Genomic DNA, 24,131 nt, shown 5'->3' with positions numbered 1-24,131 from the left:
TTTTGATCAACATAGTGACCAAACACGATTCCAGAGGACTGACGCTAAGATATACTACCCACTTACTGACAGAGAGTAGATGGACCTAAGATGCCTAGTAAAACATACATTTGCAGATGTAGCCAATGGTGAACTTGCTTCACTTGGGTTTTGCTTTCTTTTTTCTTTTTACCAATGGGAGGATCAGAGAGGGGGATAGGAATAGGATAGGGGAAATCAGAGAAAAAAGGCTCCTTGAAGCATCTTTTTAATGTATTAAAGAGAAAAGAAGTTAGGCCAAAAAGAACCACAAATAAGTAGGATGGTTTTGACAGTTGCACATTAAATTTATTATATTAAATTTACTTAATTATTAATTATTAAAATTTATATTAAAGGAAAAGTAAGCTGCACATGATAGAGATCTGTTGTTTCATATACAATCTGCTTCCTCTGTTATTTATGCATGTTGAAATGCCCATTTTATTTGGTTTATTAAGTTGAGAATACAAAAATTAACCCAAACTACAAAAATGTCTGAAACCAAGAACTTACTTTTTTTTAAGATCACCTTGCTCTCTAGGGAGAATAGCCTTAAACTTGGAGAGCCCACTGGCAAAGAGGTAACTCACAGCTCTGGCAAATCCTTTTAGTAAAAGTTCCTTTCTCCCCTCCATGATCCCCTCATGATTTAGACATAGTGGAGTTTTTCTGCTTGAGTTCTTTAAGAATATCAAAGTTTTATTTCCTTGGCGTCTAGTTTGTCCTTGACTCCAAATGCAGACACTGCTGTTTATCATCGTTCCAAAAAATACTTCTAGGTTGTCAGTGAAGTTCACAAGATTGTCTTCTGGTCAAGAGGGTGGGGAGGAGGCAAAGGTATTCTCCTTTTCCCCTCTTCCCACTGAAATGGTTCCCTCTCTGGGACTTGGCTAGGGCTGTTTTAATTCAATCCAATAAACATTTATTAAGGACTTATGGCATGCTATGCACTGTGCTAAGTGCTGAGGATACAATTTATAAAAAGAAAGGCAATCATCTAGTTTCTGTCCTCTATAAAGGAAGGCACTGTTTCCACTACTCACTGTCCAGACACTGGAATGATTGCATTCTGAACTATTTTATAGCAAATCTACAGAGCTTGATGGGATCTGCTCAGCCAATAGCAACATGTGTCGTTTTAAGTGTTGTTCACCTTACCTGAAATGCCTTTGATTGATTCAATAAAGGTCATCTCACCTGATAAAGGAATCAGGGCTAAAGAATTTTATTAGTTACCTTAATTTTTATTGACTTTGATAATTGATTGATTCAATCAATTCCCACCCTTCCTTATATCTGTATAAGTTGTCTCTTCTCAACAGAATATAGGTTCCCTGAAGTCAGAGACTGTGGAATCTTTGTTTTTGTATTCCCAGTGCCTTGTATGGTACCTGACACAACAAACCACTATTGATTGACTAAATGAATGAATAAGCATTTATTAGGTGCTTACTATGTGCTAAGCACTTTGTTACTCATTGGAGATACAAAAACAAAAAGTAAAGACAGGCCCTGTCTTCAGAGAGCTTGGGAGTCAGCCAGTAAATATTTATTAAGCACTTACTGTGTGGTAGGCACTGAGCAAAACTGTGGGGAAGAAAGAAAAAAGACAATGCCTGTTCTTGAGGAATTAACAACCTAATCAGGGACAAAACATGCAGATAACTATGTACAAACAAGCTATATTAAATACAGGATAAGTTGGAAATAATCCAAAGAGGGAAGGCTTTAGAATTAAGAGAGATTTGGAAAGAATTTCTGGAGAAAGTGGAATTTAAACTGAAATTTGAAGATGACTGACTGAAAACAATGCAGAGAGCTTTTTTTAAGGAGCTTGGTCAAGAAATGGAGGAGAGGTACAACATGACAGCTTAAGTGGATGGCATGATCAAGTGAGAGCTTATTAAGGAGGGAGGAATACTGAGAGTGCTTGGATGCAATAGGAAAGGAACTAGTAGATAGGGAGAGATTGAATATTAGAATGAGAGAGAAGATGATTGAGGGAGCAATCTGCTGGAAAAGATATGAAGTACATGAAGAGAAGGTTGGCATTGTCAAGGAAAAGGGCCACCTCTTCATCAAAGACTGGAGGAAAGGAAGAAATATTAGTGAGCAGTAGGGCAAAGTTGGGAAAGTGAGAGCAAGGGATTGAGTTGACTTATTCTGCCTGATGCCAGAGGAATGAACTAGAAGGAATGAGTGGGAATTGCAAAGAAGTAAATTTAGTCTTGAAGTCAGAAAGAACTTCTTAATAATCACAGCACTCAAAAACTGGAATTGGCTTACTTGGGAGGCAGTGGGTCCCCCTTCATTAAAAGTCTTAAAGCAAAGCTAGAGGACTCCTTATGAATGTTGTAATGAGGATTTTTTTTTCCAGCTATAGCTAGGCAGCTTTTTAGGTGTGTGTTTGGTTTTTTAGCTCTAAGATTGTGTGATTCTGTAATATATAGGGCCAATGGCTATTGTTCTTTCCTTGTTCTGAATTACAGGAACAAATGACATCCTAATCTTGGTGTTAGGCCATTGGCCAAGTTTCAGTCCCTCTCTCATCAATGTGGATATCTAAGATCACTTGCTTTTATAATCTACAAAGAAAAATTGTTTGTGTAATCTATCAATGCTACATGTTCATACTGATTGATATACTCTAATCATCTACCCTCATTGACATTCCTTAATCAACAACCAGGCTGGGTCTCAGCACTAAAGACTTAAATGGCAGAAGTCAGCTCATCATACATGAAAAAATAACTCTCCATGTGTTAAAATATTGGTTTTTCAGATAACACTGGATTTAACTTGTACTAAGTAGTATTGACCTAGGATTTCCTATTGTAAAGTTCTCCCTAGGAAATCTTACTAACAAAAGTGTTAGTGAAGTGGTGAACTGAAAACAGCTTGGGAAGTCTTCTTAAGATAGGAAATTTGGGTAAGAGTCCTGGACATCCAAGCTAGAAAACCTGGGTTCAAATCATATCTCCAACACTTACTGGCAGTATGACTATGAGTGAGGCTCAATTTTTCTGTGCTTCAATTTCCTCATCTGTAAAATGGGAGTGATAATGTTTGCACTATCTACCCATGGCATTACTGTGAAAAAGCCACTTTGTAAACTATAGAGACTACAGTTGTGTGCTATTAACTATTATTTTGAGTCTATTTTATGAAATAGACCAAGATAAGAAAAAATTAATCTTAAACCCTCTTGAGAAGAACAACAAAAAAGCTGCATTGTAAGCAAACACAGACATTTTGGGAAAAACAGTATCTTCTATAATGTAACATTGCATCAAGATTTTAAAATCTGATCTTTTAAAAATCACAGTAAGAGAAAAAGTGACTATCGAAATGTCCGTAATGGATGTGGGGAAAAATACAAATGTGTTGTTCTTAATGTGTAAAACTGCTGACCCACTTTTTGTAGGATAGGCCCTTATCACTTAGTCTTCCTTGTACCAACTTAGAGCAGATATTTGTGAGACAGCTGGTCAAGGAAAAGAGTATATTGTACAACTAAGGAACAGTTTTCCTCATTGTAAAGCTAATAGGCTAATAATTAAATCCATGACTTTTGGCCTCAATAGGTCAAGCCAATTATGTAACGCAGATATACCCATATTAATGGTAATAGAATCAATCGATAAACATTTATTAAATGCTTACTTTATGCCAGGTACTATGTTTAACACTGAAGATATTTTTTAAAAAGTGAAAACAGTCCCTACACTCAAGGAGCTTCCATTCTAAAAGGGCGAGACAACTGAAGACTGAAAGATAATCTTAGAAGGGAAGCTCTATATTGCCAAGATCTGAATGTAATTTTGTTTGCTGAATATTTAATTATAATTTACAGAAGGCAATAAATTGAATCTGATTATGAAGGCTCTTTAAGACCAAAAAGTAGAGTTTGCATTGACATGGTAGGCAACAGGAGGCCATTGTTGGTTCTTGAGGAGGGAGTAACATGCTGAAAATAGTTTTTAGAATATTTGTCTAGTAGGTATAAGATGGTTTAAAAATAGGAAAGGCTAGAGTAACTAAGTTGTGTTCATCACTGGTCAATATAAGTCAAAGAATTTGCCTTTAGTCTAATTCTCTTCTCCATCTCATTCCCCTACTCTACCAGCATAAATCTATTCTGGATATCATTGGGGTATCATTCAGGAAAGGAAAAAGGGGAAACACCCCCTCAAGCTTCTATTTTTTGTAGGAGTAGAATAGCCCATTTTCTTCTTAAGAGCACTTCTTGAAGAAATGAGTTGACAGTATGTTTTCGTGGGTGATTTGCAAATTGTAATAAGGATCATGGCATCAGCTGCAAAAGACTCAATTTGTGCCTGTAAATGTTGCCCTGAATATTATCATCCTGAAGTTATCTGCTTCTTAAGAGTTTGGTAAAGAGCTGTTTTCTGTATCTTTTAACACAGGAAGCAACTGTGATCCCACTGAGAGGAGATATGTCGAAGATGAGTCTGAAGGCTCATGCATTAGGTATACCCCAAAGTTAACCTGGAAAATAAGAAAAAAGATTAGTTTTAATATTATTCTTATTAATAATAATAAACCTCAAAGAAAGTAAATTAGAATCTTTAATAACCGTTTTGGGGAGCAATCTGGAAATACGTCCAAAGATTTATTAAACTGCCTACGCCTTTTGGCCCAGCAATACTACTGCTAGGTCTATTTCCAAAGACAATTAGGGAAAAAGAAAAAAAAGGAAAAATGCATTCTAAAATATTTACAGCAGCTCTCTTTGTGGTGGCAAAGAACCAGAAATTTTGGGGATGACCATCAGTTGAGGAATGGCTGAACAAATTGTGGCATATGATCATAATGGAATACTACTGAGCCACAATTTCTTTACATCTTTTAAACCACCCTGCTACTCCCCCAGCCTTTTTATCTATTCTCTTCCTTTTGAATAAGGCATATCCTTCCAGTGCCATTTTCCAATCAAGTTCCATCTCACAAAATTTCAGCAATAATTTTAAGGTCAAATTTAATTTTTTTAAAAATTAGGATCTACAGGTTGCTTTATATTAGCTATAGATCGTACATTTATATATAGATACCTTAAGGCCATAAGTTCACTTCTGTCTCTTTGGATGTTGTTTCTCATAAATTGCTAATTGTCTCTTCTGTCATTCTTCTTCTCATGTTTTACTTGCTCCTGTCACCGGTAGCAGGCTCAATAAATATATGTAGACAGTGTTTCTCCTTTTCTTTTTCCCTTTCAGATTATAGAACTCTTGATTGGCTACCTCATTTTCTTCTCTTTCTAATATATTCTTTTTCACTTCTGTACACCTAACCTCATCCCCTGGTCCTCCCACATCTACCACAGTTCTATTATTTTTTTTTCTTTCTCATCCTATAAAGTTTTCCCTGCTTGAATTGTTACGCTGTTCCCAGAAATGAAAGCCACTCTGTGAAGATCAAAATGCTTCAAGTTCCTAGTGAATTGTGCACATATGTTACACTCTGACTTTTTTGGGGGCGGGGAAGAAGACAGACTTAAAATGAATAAAATGAGAAAAAAAACTGATCAGAATTTTCTATCAATTATGAGAATGAATAGCAAAAAAAAAGAATGTTGATGGAAACAGAGAATAACTAAGACTATATTTTATGTATTGAAATGGATTTAAATATAAGTAGTTGATGTGAGCAACTCTTGAAGGACTAGACATTTTCTCTGATCCCCACAACCTCTCAAACCTCTCCAAAGCAGAAATTATGTGCCAAAACCTGTAAGGAACCATAACCCCTATAACCAGAGCTGCAAAGCTCTGAACTGCTGGAGCCAGATCAAAGAATTAAAGAATAGAGGGAGCAGGACAGGATACTCTGTGTGTGTGTGTGTGTGTGTGTGTGTGTGTGTGTACACCATGCAGTGCTATTGAGCATGGCATCCAGCTGGGGCCAGCTCTGAATATTCAAAAGTCGCTTGTGACAGAGGCCTAGCCTGGTGAACTGCTTACTTCCTAGAATGGGAGGCCAAGATGCTTTGAGATCCAGCCCCCAAGGAAACCACAATAAGAAGGGAGTCAGAAAGTGAGCAATATGGAAAATGGCGGGGGAGAGGGGAAGGAATGAAATTACCAAGAACTTCTGGAAGAAAACTCAAAGACCTTGAACATAAACAGATAAATCAATAGGAAAAACAGTAACAATAGAATAAAATATGTCCTCCAGATGTAGTAAACAAGTTCAGTCATCTATGAATAAGTGTAAGTAGTTACTAAGAGATTTTAATTAATTGCATTGATTTGCAAGATTGTTTTAATGTATCACTTCATTAAAAACAAATTATGTTATATTTATTACTTTCACTTCCATGATGTATTTTTTCTTTCCCCAAAAGATCCAAGGCCAAGTAATTTTACATTTGGAGGAAAAGGTAACTTGTTGACTGACTAGACCTATGTAATTATGATGAAGGAGACATCAAAGATGACCCTCAAGTGTCAAAGCTACTTGCTTAGAATGAGGCTCCTGACAAAAAAGGTAGGGACAATATTGCAGGAAGGAATGGGTTTGAGAGAAAGTTGGTGAATTTCACTTTCCCAAATCACTTTCCTAATTGCCTCTAAATCTTCTTCACTGTTATTAAGGGGATTCTTTGACTTGTCAACAGCATTAAAAAACATTCTCTCTTCTTCCTGCATCACTGGCATTGTGGATCAAATTAATCTCACTGTCAGCTTCACCTTATTCTTTCTTTGTCTATATTGTGATATCCAATTTCCCTCCCCAGACACTAGTGTTCTCCCAAACCAAAACTCCCTTGTATTAACATTGCAATTGTATTTACTTAGATGTGTTCATGTTTTTCCCATGACTGAATATAAACTCCTTCAGGGCAGGAACTGGTGTTTTAGTCTCTGTATCTCCAACACCTAGCACAGTACCTGGAACATAGTAGGTGCTTAATAAATGCTTGCTACTTGATTTAAATGGAATATTTGTCATAGCAAGGTAGGTCTTGTAATAGATAGTGTACTGGCTGAAAATCTGGCCCAGGAACTTACTAGATAATGACTCTGGCCAAGTCACTTAACCTCTACCTTAGTTTCTTCATCTAGAATAAAAACACATACATTACAAAGTTGTTGTAAAGATCAAATAAAATCATATATGTAAAGCTTTTTGTAAACCTCAAAGTGCTTTATAAAAATAAACTATTATTTTATATGGTTAAAGCTTTTTGCAGAACTTAAATCACCATATAAATGCAAGCTATTGTTATTTTTATGTCAAGAATCTGAGCTAGTTTATTTTGGAAAGAACTTACTCCAGAGCTATAAATTTTTCTTTATCACCATCATCGTAAGAACATATTTCTGTAAGTATAACACCAGGCTACAATTTCCTGAGAGTTCTCCTTCATATTGGTTATTTAATAGAATCCTAGGTACAAATAGCATTAAATATTGATACTTCATGTTTTAAAAGAAGCTGAAATGGATCAAATTTCTTATGAAATCTCTTCTCTAATAACATTTTGCAGTTTGAATAATACCCTTGTCCACAGCTAGAAGTAATATCAGCACACAGGCAGATGGTAAAAAATATTCCCAGATACCAACCCTCAGGTTTTCTCTATTATTTTCTAGTGTTGGAATGGTTTTGCTATCCTCAGTTAATCCTAACATATTTAACTATTCTTTTGTTAAAGGTAAAGCTATAATATAGCCAATCAGAAAATGTTATTTCTTCTTTCCATGTATTAGATGCATTCTATAAGTAGTACATAAATTTAAATGATTACAGTTTCTAATAATTAGTATTTATATTTTATAAGCATCTACAATATTAACAAACTCATGTTCAACCAGCTTTTATTCAGCCCTAACCACTGGGCACTTGATTCACCAGCACCTATGTTAAAATAGAATTTTGTAAGCATCACATTTAGCTTGGAGGGAACCAAGTCTCAAAGTTCAGTTAGGCTTCAAGGGTATGGAAGAGACAATAGGTCTAGAGGCCAAGTTCAAGAAGGGCAGGCAGAAGTCATTAAAGTAGATACTGCAAGTTTATGGTGGTAGGGTTCAGTATTAGAATAAGCATCACAAATGACCAGAAGACAGCAAAGATAAGTGGTAACAGTGTCATTATTTGGGAGGAACAAAGTCTCACAGAAGAAGCAGCTTGTTCCTAATTAAGATAGGAAAAGATGAATGGGCTGCCTTGGGATATAATGAGTTCCTCCTCATCTGAAATCTTCAAAGAGAGATTTATGGTTGCTTGTCGAGCATGTTGTAGTTTTGTTTTTTTTTTTATCTTAATCACCCGTCATTTCATCACTCCGTTTACCTCAAGCTTCTCCCTAAATCTACTCTTTGTCCTCATCACAATCTCTGGTCCTTCTACCCCTCCCTTTGGAGTATCTCTGCTCTGGCTTCACTTTTCTTCTTTGATAGCCTTGACACAATAATTGACCAATTCAACTAATATACTGCCTTCTACCCTTTAATCACTTCCCATTTTGTCCTTCAGCTTCTCACACCAGGCTGATTCTCAATCCTTGGGTCATTCCATCCATCTACTTTCCCTGTTCTTACTCCTAGACTGCTAAATACCGCTGACTAAAGCAGGGGTGGGGAGCCTGCAGCCTCAAGGCCACATGTGGCCCTGTAGGTCCTCAAGTGTGGCCCTTTGACTGAATCCAAACTTCACAGAACAAATCCCCTTAATAAAAGGATTTGTTTTGCGAAACTTGGACTCAGTCAAAATGCCGTACTCAAGGACATAGAAGACCACATGTGGCCTCAAGGCTGCAGGTTCATCACTCCCAGACTAAAGGAAGTCTCACGACCATTCTGACTAGGTTCAATACAAATTCATGCTCTCTCAATTTGGAATTATGCATAAAAAATTACTGAACTGCCTAAGCTCATGACCCAGATCTGACTATTGAGATTTTACCCCCTGGAGATAAATGATAGAAAGGAACAACCCATGTATACGAAAAGATTCATAGTAGCGTTGTTTGTGATAACAAAAAGCTTGAAACCTTGAAGGCAGGGCCATTTTCTTTTTTGTCTTTTTTCCATTGTACTCTGAATGCTTAACACAATGTCTACAACATGATAAACATTTCATAAATGCTTGTTGATTAATATGCATAATGATAGGAATGGTTGAACAAACTGAAGAATATAATTGGATCTAACTATGTTGGAAGGAATGACAAAAACAAAGATTCAGAAAACATGGGGAAACTTGTACAAAGTGATGTAGAGTAAAGAAAACAAAGCTTAAAAAAAAAGAATAACAAGCAATTATTCCAAATCTCCAACACATCTATGACCTCCCTGATGGGGCAGAGTGCAATTCGTGCATGCCTGCCCATCCTATGTGACTTTCATCCAGGTATTCCAATGAATTCTCCATTGGGATCACACCAAACCTGCTGAGAGTGGAGGCACTTTATCTATTTTCTTTTGACACTGTGGGAATACCAACAGATCAATTGATCCTAACTCTCACTATATGACCAGCAAATCTTTCTTTCCATTTCTTTGAGGGCATCCTTCACACCACTTCTCTTGCATAATTCCTCATTTGTAACGTGTTGATGTCTGCTCATACTCACCATGCACCTTTCCACTGGTTGTTGTGTTGTTATTCAGTCATTTTCAGTAATGTCCAACTCTTTGTGACCAAATTTAGGTTAAGATACTAAAGTGGTTTGCCATTTCCTTCTCCAGCTCATTTTTCAGATGAGGAAACTGAGACAAACAGGGTTGAGTGACTTGTCATTCAGTACCACCAGAAGAATGATGGAATTAAAAATATGGGCCTTTTCAAAAAGAACCAGAGACTAGCAAGGTAGTTTTAAAAGGTACTTGTTGAACTTATTATTTATTTAAAAAGAAAAGCAAGGTTTATGTATTATAGATCTTCAGTTTTATGTACAAAGCTTTCTTCTATTCTTCTTTATATGGAAATGCCTATTCTATTCGTTGTTTGTTAAGCTCAGAATAAAGGTTTTTTTTTTTCAAAAGATTGTAGAATATGGGCTTTTACTTCAGAAAGCAATTTAGGGTTATGTGTCTAGCCCAGACGATATATGTACTGATAGACAAGTCCTAGAGTTTGGCCATCAGACTATATATGATAGTCTGGAAAATGGGCTTTCTTCATACACTTGATCTTCGGTCATTGTCTTCAACAAGACACCTAGTTGGAAAAGAGCCTTGAGGTGGCATTTCATTCTAACAAATCAAACTTGGTTTTCATAGTTGTTGTTCATCCTTCGCTCTCAAAGAGCACCAGGACATCAGGAAGGTGATGTCATGACTTGCAAGTGAATTGGATTTAAGTGAGGCAGAGCTATGCAAAGTCACCAGCCTCACTTTCTCCTCCAGAGCCATCTAGGTCCAGTGGCAAGATATAGCTCAGGATGACTGGAGATGGCCCCAGATGCAGTGGGAGACCTTGGCCTTTTTAAGTTAAGGTCTTTCCCAAGTCTCAAGCATAGTGGATCTTATACTCTCCATAACTTTCAGTCAGTTATATTACTATAAAGATGTGGAAAATCATGTGGAATATCACCTGAAAAAGCCTGTCTATTTCATTCTAATACTAACATTAAGGAATGCTCACCATGTGCACAATTAGGGGGAAGGGGGGCAGAGGGTAGTGGTCTAGACCTGTGCTTTCATTGGTGCCTCTCAGCCACTCCTGTGTAACTTTTCTTCTTAGAGAGTTATGTAGGGTACTGAGAGGTTAAGTCCTACAGCTAGAATTGACATAGGTAGCATTTGAACCCAGGTTTTCATCCTTCTATCCATTATCATTCTGCCTCTCCTCATGAAAAATGTGCATAGATAGAAAAATAGAAGTCTACATAATTCTACAACAATGTGAGGGCAGCTAGGTGGCACAGTGAATGAGTGCTGGGCCTGGAGACAGGAAGACTCATCTTCTTGAGTTCAAATTTGGTCTCAAATACTTACTAGCTGTGTGACCCCAGACAAGTCACTTAACCCTGTTTACTTCAGTTTCTTTATCTGTAAAATGAGCTGGAGAAGGAAATGGCAAACCACTCCAGTATCTTTTCCAAGAAAATCCCAAATAAAGTCATGAAGAGTTGAACACAACTGAAAATGACTGAACAACAATGTGAACAAAGAGAACATTAAAAGCAACGAAACACAAATCCAATATAATGAGCATTAGTATCTCGTTGTCAGAGTTAAAGGCACACATCCTTCTTTACTGTTAACAACTAGTAAACTACAAAAGTAGAACATAACATGTTTTAATACCAATCACACTCCAAGAAAGTTTTGTTTTGCTGTTTTCAGGGAATGTACTTTATTAGGAGAAGGTACATTGAGAATTATCTGTTGCATCACTGATAAATTGAATCAAGAAAGTAAAAATTCATATTATCTAACATTAACCGAGCCTTTGCTACATAGAAATCTTTTTATTCTTCTCCAATTGACTCACTATCATGCTCTGCATAGCAGTTGCTCCTAACCTTCCTCTGACTTTCTCCACACACCTCTACATCATTCCCTATCCCCACCTTTCAGAAGATCTTGCTTCCTACATTACTGAGAAAATCAAGGCTATCAGTTCTATCTTTCCCCCTACTCTTCAACTCAAAAATCCTTTACATACTCTTTCAATTTTGATTTAGTCTCTGAGGGAAAAAGGGACCCTTTTCCTTGCCAGTACCAACTGCAGAACTTGGACCCTTATTCTCATCCCCTTTAGGGATTTGTCCAAACAATCTTTACTACCAGAAGAACTACCAGCACTCCCATTATCTTCAGTCTCTCCATATATACTGGTTCCTTCTCTACTGTCTACAAAAATAGTAAGCTGAAACCTTCAAAAATCTTCATTTGACCCTGCCATATCCCCAAGCTATCTTACTACATCCATTCTCTCTTTCACTCTTTTTCAGGAGCCAAGTTCACTGCTTCTATTTCCTCACCAAGTATTTAATTTCTAACGCTTGCCATCTGACTCCCAATCCCACCACTCAATGAATTTCCAAACTGCTACATCAAAAGTTACCAGTAAGAGAAAACATGGATGAACTGATTCAGAATGAGTGAGTAGAACTACAAGAACAGTTTATTCAATAACAGCATTATAAAGAAAAACCATTTGAAAGACTTGAGAACTCTGGTCAATTAAATGACCAATGATGATTCCAGAGAACTGATGAAGTGTGCTACCACCTCTTGACAGAATGGTGATGGACTCGAGATGCAGAATAAGGCATGCATTTCCAGACATAGCCAATGTAGCAATTTGTTTTGCTTGACAATGCATATTAGCTCCAAAGACCTTGTTCTTTTTCTTTCCAATGGAGGAGGGATGTAAAAGGAAGTGGGGATAGGGATAGGAAGGAAGGGAAGAAGGAAGGAAAGAACAAAAGAAAAGGAGGAAACAGAAAGGAAAGAATGAAGGGAAAAAGTGAGGGTTAGTGAGGCATCTTTTTTTTTTTAACTCAGGGAACAGAAGGAAAGCCAGAAAGAAAGAGTGACATGCAGGAAAGCTTTGAAAGTTACAAGTTGAGCTTAGTATATACTTTTTTAAAAAAGCGAGCTGTACATAAAAGACATCTGCAGTTTCAGGTACAAGTCTCTTTAGATTCTAAGAACGTATATGAAGATGTCTATTTTCTTTGGCGTTTAAGTTCAAAATTTTTTACAGTTAGGAGTGATCTCTTAACTACTTAAAAAAAATCTCAGTTTTCAGCCACTTTAATGACTCTGAAACCTTTGACAACTACATCCACAACTCATTTATACTTTATCCACACTTACCCCTATAACACTGATCTCTCCTCATTCTCTCCCTACCTGCCCTACCACTCCTCAGGCTCTTTTGCTGGATTATCTTCTATATCCCACCCCCTAAGCATGATTATTCCCCTCAACACTCTATTTGGGACCTTCTTCTCTTCAGCATTTTCTCAGAAGCAAGGGGTTCAATTATCTCTACATATAACTCTCATAGCTATTTATATAGTCCTCACCTCTCTCTTTAATTCCAGATCTTAGCACCTCTCTGTTGGACATCTCTACCTGGACAACCCAGTGGCAGCTGAAATGCAACATGTCTAGAAGGAACACAATCTTCTCTCAAATACGCTGTTCTTAATACTATTGATGGTATCACCATTCTCCCAATTTCCCAGGTTTATAAGCTTAACTCATTTCAATTTAAACATTTATTAAGTACCTACTGTGTGCCAGGCACTGTTCAATGATCCCTACCCTCAAGGAGCTTACAACTTAATGGGAGAAGACACCACACAAAAGGAAGCTGAAAAGTAGGGAAATGGAAAATGGTTGTGCCCTCTGAGCCCTTTCTAAATGGTGGTTTGGGGAGGAGGTTTTTGCTCTGCCCTCCAATCAAAGAGGCAGAGGCTACTGAGGGTACTGATTAGGTGTGAGAACTAAAGTTGATGCAGCCTCCATGATGATGAGCTTCCTGGTGATGCGCTTTCCCTGGGAGTAGAATTCCTAGAGTTGCTTAGAAAAGATTGGAATGAATAAAGGAGCATCAGAATAGGTAGAAATGGATATGTTATACTCCCTGACATTGTTTTCCTTCACTTAGTCTACCCTTACGTTACTAGCAGAGGTCTTCCCTTAAACCAAGCTTTCCCCAATTGGGTGATCTTAACTCAAACCCACACTTAGCTGACTGTGGAGCCAATAGCCACATCTACAATCTCTCCTTATACCTGATTCTCACTGATGGCTCTCACTCATCATCCTCCTCCCTGTCCTTTGTTCCCTGTCTTGTAGTGGCAATAGCCTGGGAAATGAAAAGGAGATATCCCTCTGGGAAAGACTGGAGACATTACTGAGATAGTGCAGGCCTCAAGATAACTTAGTGTGTGCACATGTGTTTTTGTGGTTATGCTACTCTATAACACAGTTTATGGCTATATCAAATATTTAGGTTCATTTTTGTTTAGATAGATTAAAATGAAATCCTGATTCTCATCCAGAAAAGGAAGTAGCTATAGCAAAATTTGGCCTGTGTCACTCATTTGGCATCTAGTTATATATGGCCTTATATAGTTATTTACATTTCTATGTGTGTGTCTTATCTTTGTTTCATGGGCTGCCATGAAGCATTCCAAATATTACAAGTATATGATATAGAAGTCCGCAACTTCTAATAAAATCCTTTTTCTTGTTTCTTTACATATATTGCAATGTTTGTGTACATTGATGATTAAGTTCATAATAAAAAGGATCTTATGAAAAATAATAGTTAAAGAAACATGGTGCAAAAGAATGTCTTCAGAGAGATATATGACCTGGGAGGGGCAGTAAGGAGGGATGAAAAGAAGAGAACCAGTCCCACAGTAAGAGTGAGAAGTTGCTGATGGACAGCCCATGTGCTCCAGTACCAAGAGATCTAAAGGAAGCTTGCCCCCACCCTCCCTCAGCAGGGCTAGTGAGTGGCCTGTGGAAGATACAAGAGAGGAGCACCATAGGATGGACAGACAGGCATGGATAAGTTATGATCCGAAGCAATGGAGGCAAAGCTCAAGTAGATCCATAGACACAGGTCCACAGAATCAAGCAATAAATGATCATTTACAAAGCACTTACCTTGCGCAAAGGCAAAAGTGAAACACTACCTGCCCTCGAGGAGCTTACATTCTAATGTGGAAAGCAATGGTATGAGTATGAGTATATGCAGAATATATACAAAATAGATACCAGGTAGTTTTGGGAGATAGGGCATTAGAAGTAACAGGGATCAGGAAATACTCTGAAGGTGGTGCTTCATCTGAATCTTAGAGGAGATCAGGGATTCCAAAAGGTATAGGGTAAAGACGGGGTGTATTATAAACATATAGGATGGAAGGTGGAGTTTAGTGTCTGTGGAACATCAACTTCCACAGGCACTGGAGCACCAAGGCATATTTCATATACTCAACAAGACTGTAAGCTTCTTGAGGATCTTTCTATCCCTCTAAACACCTAGCATAGGACTATGGTGCCTTTACATACAGAGGCTGTTTGTAAAATGAATAGAGAGACAACATGTAGAAAAAAGTACCAGCCTTCACATCAGAAGACCCAAGTCTGAGTTCTAGTTCTGATGTTTATTAGTCATGTGACCAGGGACAAGTCATTTAACCACAAGGAGTATCAATTTGCTCACTAGTTAAATGAAATGATAATACCTACATTATCTGACAGGATTGCTGTGAGGAAAAAACTTTGTAAACCATAAAATGCTATATAAATGTGAATTACTATTATAAACAAAATATTTTTCATTAATCAAAGCTTCATATCCAAAATAATTCACATCAACGCAGATGTTTTCTATTTTAAAAGTCTCACTCCCTTGATCACTCCCTTGCTTTGCATTCCTCACTATACATAAATCCCACATTTACCAACATAATTTCTCCTTTTCTCCACATGGGATATCTTTTTTGCAGGTGGAATGAAGTAGAATCTCTTTCCCTTTAATCAAAAGTATGAGCTTTTTTGTTGTTGTTGTTGTTGTTGTTGGGCAATGTTGGTTAAGTGACTTGTCCAGGGTCACACAGATAGTAAGTGTTATGTATCTGAGGTCACATTTGAACTCAGGTCCTCCTGAATCTAGGGCCAGTGCTCTACCCACTGCGCCACCTAGCTGCTCCATCAAGAGTATGAGCTTTAAACCTGTCAGCTCTGTGTTCACTTGTTTCACAACAATAAGTTGCACCTTGGGAAGACATGAGCTGGAATGGGGTACGGAAGGAGTAGTACCCTATGGGTACAATGGGTAGCCATTATGAGCCCTTGGAGTTAAGCAGTGGCAGGTGAAAAGTGAAGTCACTGGATAGGAAAAAGTTGGCAGATGCTCATCTTTCTTTTCTTTCCATTCATTCATATATTCCACAAATATTTACTGAGTACCCACCGTGTACATAACACTGTGATGCAAGGATGCAAAAATGAAGATCACCTAGTTCCTGCCATCAAGGAGCTTGCCACCTAGTAAGGGAAATAATGCTTACACACAAATAAGCATAGTACCAAATAGCATGGGATAATTGCGTGAGAGATAGAAAGTGCAATGAGAGGTCAGAGGTGGGAGAGATTACTTCCAGCTTGGAAGATCAAAGATGTCTTCATGGAGGAAATGGCCTGGAAATTGGAAAGAATTTCAAGAGTCAGAAACAGGAGGAATATTACCAAGAGGGAATGACAGACACCTGTAAAGACACACAAGTAGGAAAGCTCATAGTCAGGAGATAACGAGTCACTGTGAGTAAAGCAGGCTGGTATGAGATGGCAGGAAAGGCCAGTTGGAGACAGATATGATGAGCCTTGAATGCCATGCTCAGGATTTTGGAATCCTATCCAGCTGCTGGATTTGATCAGAGTTTTCTTTTAAACCAATGAGGTCATCTTCTAAAAGCACAAACTGTGGTATATTCAGGGACTTATAAACAGGTAAAAAAAGGATAAGAAGTCTGTCTGGTAGTCATTTGGGGAGATGGCACATGTCTTCCAGAGGACAGCATGACCAGAATTTACAAACAGCTCAGCTACAGGGTTCTTTTATTCTTCTAGCAGAAAAATCAGACAGAAGTTTTGAAAACTTGTTAGGCCAAACAAAATAAGGTCACTTCAAACACCACCAAAAAATCATAGATTGATGTCCTCCCTTGGTTAGTAATAACCACCTACTTGGTTCAGGATTTGTTGTGGATTTGGAAATTGTCTCTTCAAACAAAAGTGTATTTCTCCCATTCTCAATTTAGTTTCCAAAAGAGTTTTCTACTTTCATCTACTGTACTTTTCACTTACAGATCAAATTCCTCTAGTTAGCATTTATTTCCACAACGTCTAGAGCTTACTGGCTGTGTGACCTTACACAAGCCACCTGACTCACAGATTTTCCACCTATAAAATGAAGAGCTTGGACTAGATGCTAACTGCTATTTGTAGAATACTTTACAAAGCATTTTCCTCACAACAACCCTAAGGGGTCATTGGTAGGTAGCTCAGGGATTATTACCTCCTTTTTAAAATGGAACTGAAGCTCAGAGAGAGATTAAATGACTTGCCCATTGTTCCACAGCTTGTAAGTGTCAGACCTGGTTCTTCAGACTCCATACTCAATGGTCTTTCCATAGTACAATGCTGATTAAGTTTGGGCAAGTTGCCTGGAGTTCATCAGGACTGTACATCAATTCCATGTGGCATGCTTGCACCGGTTCTGGATAAGGGACGATGCTCTTGAGTTCCCAGTCACCAGTGGAGTGAAACAAGGCTGTGTGCGCCCATGCTTTTCAGCACAATGTTTTCAGCAATGTTGTCAGACGCCTTCAATGAGGATGAAAATGGCATTGAGGTCAGCTACCACATCGATGGTAAATTATTTAACTTGAAAAGGCTACAAGCCAAGACTAAACTGGAGGGAGAGTTGGTGCATGATTTTTTTGTTCACAGGTGACTGTGCACTCAATGCAGCCTCTGAGGACGAGGTGCAAAAAAGTGTGGATTGATTCTCTGCTGCTTTGCTAATTATGGTCTAACAATTAACACCAAGAAAACAGAGGTTCTCCACCAGCCAGCACTGCACTGTCCGTATGTGGAACCATCAGTTACAGCAAATGGAGAAATAGTGAATGTTGGAGATGAGTTCACTTATCTTGGCAGCATACATTCCAGGGATGTACACATAGATGATGAGGTTGACACACGCATTGCCAGAGCTAGCTCAGTGTTTGGGAAGCTCCAAAGGAAAGTGTGGGAGAGAAGAGTTATTAGACTGCCTCCCAAACTGAAGGTCTACGGAGCTGTTGTGCTGACCTCATTGTTGTATGCTTGTGAAATCTGGACAGTCTACCAGCGTCATGCCAGGAAACTGAATCACTTCCATTTGAATTGTCTTTTTTTTTCTTTTGTTAGTGAGGCAATGGGGTTAAGTGACTTGCCCAGAGTCACGCAGCTAGTAAGCGTTATGTGTCTGAGGCCAGATTTGAACTCAGGTCTTCCTGACTCCAGGGCCGGTGCTCTATCCACTGCGCCACCTAGCTGCCCCTGAATGGTCTTAAGAAGATTCTGAAGATGACCTGGCAAGATACTGAACAACGAGGTCTTTTCTCAAGATGAACTGCCAAGCATTCAAACTCTACTACAGAGAGTGTAACTCCAATGAGCCGTCCATGACTTTCAAATACCAAATTTACATTTTCCTAAAAGATTATTTTATGGAATACTCCCACAAGGCCAATCTTACATGAAGGTCAGAAGTGATAGAAGATTTCTCTGAAGAACTTTGGAATCGATTGTGTGACACGAGAGACACCGACAACCACCCAGCATGGCGTGCCTGCATCAAAGAAGGCGCTGTGCTCTATGTGAGAAGCAGAATTGCAGCAGTTCAAAAGAAACATGAGATGTGCAAATTTAGAGACATCTCCACTCCAAATGCTCATGTGGATTATTTTTGTGCCTGACCCGTGGTAGAGCCTTCCAAGCTCGCACTGGTCTGGTCAGACATAGTTGGACACACTGTACTTTGACTCCAACGTAGTGATGTCGTTTTGGTCCTTTTCAAGAACAGACAGCAACCACCCCTGATTAAGTGATTTCTGATAAATCTCAGCCCACATTGATTATTCCCTTTTCACTTTTCTATATTTATACACCATGCATACTAGCATAATTTCTCCTTTTTCTCATGTGATATTTTTACTTCAAAGTGAGAATACAGAAGAATTGTGGAGAATAATGCATACAGCCAGATCCTAGTCTGCCACCATCCTTATTAATATATGAGCATCCCACTCTCATTTACTAAAGAAGTAACTAAATGAGATTTAAATAAATAGCAGTGGGCAATAATGTTAATGAAAACATTGTTCTCTCCTGATTTTTCTTCTTCATTAATTCCCAAATGCTAAGCATAAAAGACTGCTTTAATCTAGGCTCCACAGATTTGGTTATTCTTAATTTTGATCTTGACAAATGTCAACAAGCATGAACAATTCCATATACAAATAAGAAAAAGAAGACTGTATATGAAAACACAAATCTTAATTATGTACCTTTTATTTGTAAGTACATAGGAAATCTCCAACATGTTAGTTCCAAATCTATCTTGCTCATCATATCTCCTTCTGAACTTCCTTCATTCTCTTCTGGGTATTTTAAAAATGCTTCATGCAAACTCTTTTTTATTTTCTTTTTTTGGGCATCATTATCAATAGTCCTCCTATCCACACTCATACAACCCCCCACTAATTTTTTTTAAGTTAAACCTTTCGTTACAAATCAGCAAAGCAAGCTCATATATTGGTTGTATCCAAAAATGTATGTCTCATTCTTCACCTGTAGTCCATCACTTCTCTGTCAAGAGGTAGAAAACATGTTTTATGATTGGTTGTCTGGCATCATGATAAGTCACTGCATTTCTAATGTGGCTATACCATGGAACATGTGCAGAAGTGACCTTGCTTCCAGCAATGGATGGCAAAACACAAATTTTTTGAGGATAATGAGCCCATGAGTGCTTCTGGACACGTGATGGCGCCACACCAAAAAAACAAACAAACAAACAAACCCTAGAAATTTGGTATAAAGAGATAAACTCCAGGGGGCAGCTAGGTGGTGCAATGGATAGAGCACCAACCCTGGAGTCAGGAGGACCTGAGTTTAAATCAGACCTCAGACACATAACACTTACTAGCTGTGTGACCTTGGGCAAGTCACTTAACCCCATTGCCTAGCCAAAAAAAAAAAAAAGAAAAAGAAAAAGAAAAGAAAAAAAAAGAAATAAACTCCAGGTGATCCTGTGGTCCCATCTCTACCCCCTGACAGTAGTAGGGGCAGGGAGATTACTCTGTCAATTAAAAAGAAGAAACAGCTTCTGGCTAACTTTATCTTTCTTCAGCTGTTGGGGTAGTAGCTATTTTTCATTAGACTTCTAAGAAGAACGGGGTAGGGGGAGGGCAGCTTGCCCCAGCCCCATCTAAGCCACCATGCAGCCATGAGCATGCAGCAATTAAAACCAACTTCCAGCATAGGCAAGTGTGTTTCTGGGTTTGGGTTTGACTCTTCTTTGCTTTCAGGTGGTGATCTTGTGAGTTCAAGAGGTCCTGGGTCCATAGGATAAAGCTAACTGGTGGTAAGGGGAGTTTGTTCAGGAAAGAAGATGACCACTAGCACAGTAGGATGGGCCCAACCCCTCGACTGGATTAATGAAAATGATGATAACAACAACAATAGCATTATATAGTACCTACTAGGTGTCAGGCATTGTGCTAAGCATTTTACAATTATCTCATTTGATCCTTACAACAACCCTGGGAGGTAGGTGCTATTACTATCATCCCCATTTCACAGTTGAGGAAACTAAGGCAAAAAGAGTTTAAGCGCCTTGCTCACATAGCTAATAAGCTATGGGTCACATAGCTAATAAGAATTTGGGGAGAGATTTGAACTCAGGTCATCCAAACTCCAGAACCAACACTCTACCCACTGTGCTACCTAACTACTTCTAATTAGCAGGAAACAGAGACCAGGAGTTGCTTAGACAGTACAGTATAGAACTAAGGTGAAATGTGGTATGCCTATTAGATAGTCCCATTAAGAACTAGCCTCCTAAGAGATTATAATAGTAGTTATGTTATATATTTATTAATATGCAAATGTTAATATATTGTCAATGCATACTATAAGTCTTGTGTTTCCTTTAACATTCTTTTTGTGTGTAGGAAATAAATTCCTGTCATACATCTGATGTATGTAGTACAATGAGTACTTTGCTACTTCCCTTTGGGGAGACTTTAAACATGAGTCAAAACTTAAGCTTTGAATAATTAAAGCAGGGTAGGAGACATGATAAGTCAAAGAGTGTGGGATTGGATCCATCTTCTAGGTTCGAGGTTTTTAATCTTTTTTCATATCATGTGCATTTTTTTGCAGTCTAGATATACCTATAAATCTCTTCTCAACACACATTTTAAAATTGTATAAAATTAAATTTGTAAAATTACAAAGGAAACCAATTATAATGAAATAGTTATCAAAGTACTTTAAGAGCAAGTTCACAGACTCCAGGTTAAGCAACCCTATTCTAGGTGGTCAGATCCCCCTAAGAGTGAACCTACTTGAAAGGAGCCCCTTAGGGAGATAGAGCAGATACAGCATTCCATCCATTTGGCCTAGCAACATATTAATAATATAATTCAATGATCAGAGTTTTTATGTCTTTCTAAATTATTGGGGTTTTTAAATAATGTTTTAGCCCTTGTTTAACTTGTTCTCCTACTTCTGCTCATTTCATTCCAGATCGGCTTATACAAGTAAGTCTTCCCAAGTTTCTCTGAGTCTATCCCTTTATTGTTTCTTATACTGTAACAATATTTAATTATGTATATGTATCATAATTTGTTTAGCCATTCCCAATTATAGGCGCTCCTTAACCTTCCAGTTATTTCCTACAACAAAAAGAGCTATTACAAATATTTTATACATATGGGTATTTCTCCCCTTCCTTTAATTACTTTGGAGTATGTGTCTAGTAATAGAATTATAGGGTCAAAGTTCGATGACTTTTGGGTATATAGTTCCAAAACGCTTTCCAGAGTAGCTGGATCAATGGCTCCATATATTTGTGAAAAAGACATAATGGAGGTGGTTAATCAGTGGTATTTCCTTTCCATTCAAGTTTCAGAGCTTTAACAACTTTGATCCAAGGAATGAACAATGCAAATGCTACACCCCCTGGTTCAGTTGATAGCCACAAGGGTTGAGATATAATTGAAAACATATGACTGTCCATCCCTCGTCAAGAGAAGTAGGAAGGAGCACTAGGAGTATCCCTCAGGAAGAGGGTGTGGTGTCCCACCCCTAAATTGGCATGCCTGTCTCTTTAACTGACTCCTGCCAGTACAGGGCTCAATGAGAGTAGCCTCTGTTAGCTGTCAGGTTGATGTTTCAAATAATAACAAGGTGGTAGAAAGAAAATTATGTGTGGAAAACATTTTGAAAATGTATGTGATTATAGAATACAGGTGGGGAATAATACACTGGCAAAAATAGTCTTTCATATTGTGTTGTTTTTAATTTGTTTACATACAGTTGCTTCATCTACGCTTTGTTTCTACAACTTTATTGCAAAGCTCCCTGAGGACAAGGACAGTGCTCGGGAAGGAGCTTGGTCTGTGTTTCAATCCTTGGTGGACTTTGTGCCTGGGGAATATATACCTCTGGAGGTACAAAACACAGCCCATCTATAACTTTTCATTCTATGTGATTCTTGTTCATGTCATTCCATGAACCTTCCGTAAGAAGATCTACTTGCCATACTGGAAATCTTCCTCTGGACTTTTTAATATTTGGGAGATATTAGTATGGCACTTGACTTCCCCATGTCTCTTCCTACTTTTCCAGGTCCCAGCATCTACTTCAATAACTTTCCCGAGTTCTCAAAGGTCACATCAGCAGAGTGCAAACTTTGGCAGATTCTACTGAACTGCAAAGACTCCCAGTTTTGTCCTAGGATCCTCATCACCAGCAAACTGGCCACTAAGTGATGACTTCTTCTACTGCAAAGACCCATGAAACACCTCATTCCCTAGTAACTTAATAAAAGCTGTTTGATTAAATGAATCAATAAATGATTGATTATTTACCTTCCTACCTCTGGAGGTAAATAAACCCATGGAAACCTTAAGTCATAATCTTTTTTTCCTTATAATTTCAGACTGTAAAGAAAATATTCAATCACAGTTACAAGGATTTCTTAACACCAGATATGAACAAAGTACTGGCCACAGACAATTTGCACATCATCTTAAACACATATCATAGAGACACTTCTCAGTTCCACTTACCTTCCTCTCTCGAATAGAAGAAAGTGTTTGGAATACATCTTGGTTTCTTTGTCCGCTTTGTTGATCAATGCAAATCATTTGGCACCTGTGACATGGTCCTAACACCTGAAGAAGGAGCAGAGACAAGAGGTAGAAGGAGAGACCTTCAAATAGTACAGGACTGCAGTAAAACAGGCCTGCGACACTTGCAATTGCTAATTTTCTTCATAGTGATGGCCATAGTGGGCCTACACATTACTAACTACAGACCTTCCCAGTAAAAACCAAACATCCTGAAGACTCCATCATTGAAAGGACGCCTGGCCCCAGGCCCTCCACATTTACAATATAGACCTACCTGTGAACCATCCCTAGCTAATATCAAATGATATCTCCCCTATTGTTCAATTGTTCCAAGAGAAGCACTAGCAATTCAAAATCTTTCTCTTTTCCTCCACACAAGAAGTGTTCAATATATACACACACAGCTGTTAATGCAAAATTGATATAGGGGAAAGGAAGAAGCATTTATTAAATTCTCACTAGGTGCCAGGTCCTGTGCTAAATAAATAAATATCTCATTGGATATAAGCTAGGGCTGATGAACAGAGCCATAACTAGAAATCTTTGTACCTCGGGCAGCAGTCAGGAAAGGTGTCCATAGCTAGGGAGATGGGGGTGCGGAGAGAACAGAGGAGGCGCGTGGACAATGAGTCTTAAAGGAGGCCAGGCACCTAGCTTGTCCCTAATTCAGAGGCTTAAAGATTGGGGGACCATCCATCCTTCCCAAACCCATTCCTCCCATCTTGTACTTGGCTTGGGTTCTTATTGTTTCCCCCCAGTAGAATCTAAGCTTATTGAGGGCATACATGGTTTTATTTCTCCCTCATATCCTCAGTACTTGAACACAGTGGGTACTTACTACATGTTTATTACATTAAATCGAATTGAAGCCTTGACCTGAGGGAAGAGGAGATCCCTGGCTCCAACTTCCCCACACCCTAGTGGAGGGGTCATGAATGAACTGAGTTTGCACGAAGAGCCCCAAGTGTTGGTGGTCCTACCCCTTGCATGAACCCTTAGCCACACACTCCCAACATAGATGGCATCCTCTAAGTTTTTCTTTGCTTGGACAAAGCCCTGATTGTCCCATCCTGGTTATATTCATGAAGAAAATTAATAAACCTCCCCTAGGTTGGAATGTCATAATTGGAGAGTAGCAAATATGATGATGGATGAAGACAGGGGTGGGAGGGAAAGTGGGCTGTGACTTTAAGCA

General features: G+C 38.4%; 1 protein-coding gene across 4 annotated transcripts in view; it reads right to left on the bottom strand.

Moving 5' to 3' along the window:
- Positions 1-301: 301 nt before the first annotated feature.
- Positions 302-24,131, bottom strand: part of MOCOS (molybdenum cofactor sulfurase) — a 100,863-nt gene continuing 77,033 nt past the window's right edge. For 3 of the 4 annotated variants that reach the window (XM_027868897.1, XM_027868900.1, XM_027868899.1), the window contains 2 exons: positions 22,874-22,978; positions 302-4,530 (listed from right to left, as the gene is read on the bottom strand). In XM_027868897.1, coding sequence (XP_027724698.1) covers positions 4,405-4,530; positions 22,874-22,978 — 231 coding nt within the window. In that variant the 3' untranslated portion in view covers positions 302-4,404. Of the gene's footprint in view, positions 4,531-19,143; positions 19,383-22,873; positions 22,979-24,131 lie in introns of those variants that run through there. The other variant, XM_027868898.1, reaches the window with a different exon arrangement.

This window comes from Vombatus ursinus, unplaced genomic scaffold (genome assembly GCF_900497805.2).
Source record: "Vombatus ursinus unplaced genomic scaffold, bare-nosed wombat genome assembly UNPS02014791.1, whole genome shotgun sequence".
Classification (NCBI taxonomy): Eukaryota; Metazoa; Chordata; class Mammalia; order Diprotodontia; family Vombatidae; genus Vombatus; species Vombatus ursinus.
The sequence above is the reverse complement of the archived record's forward strand: the minus strand, read 5'-3'. Positions and strand labels throughout refer to the sequence as shown.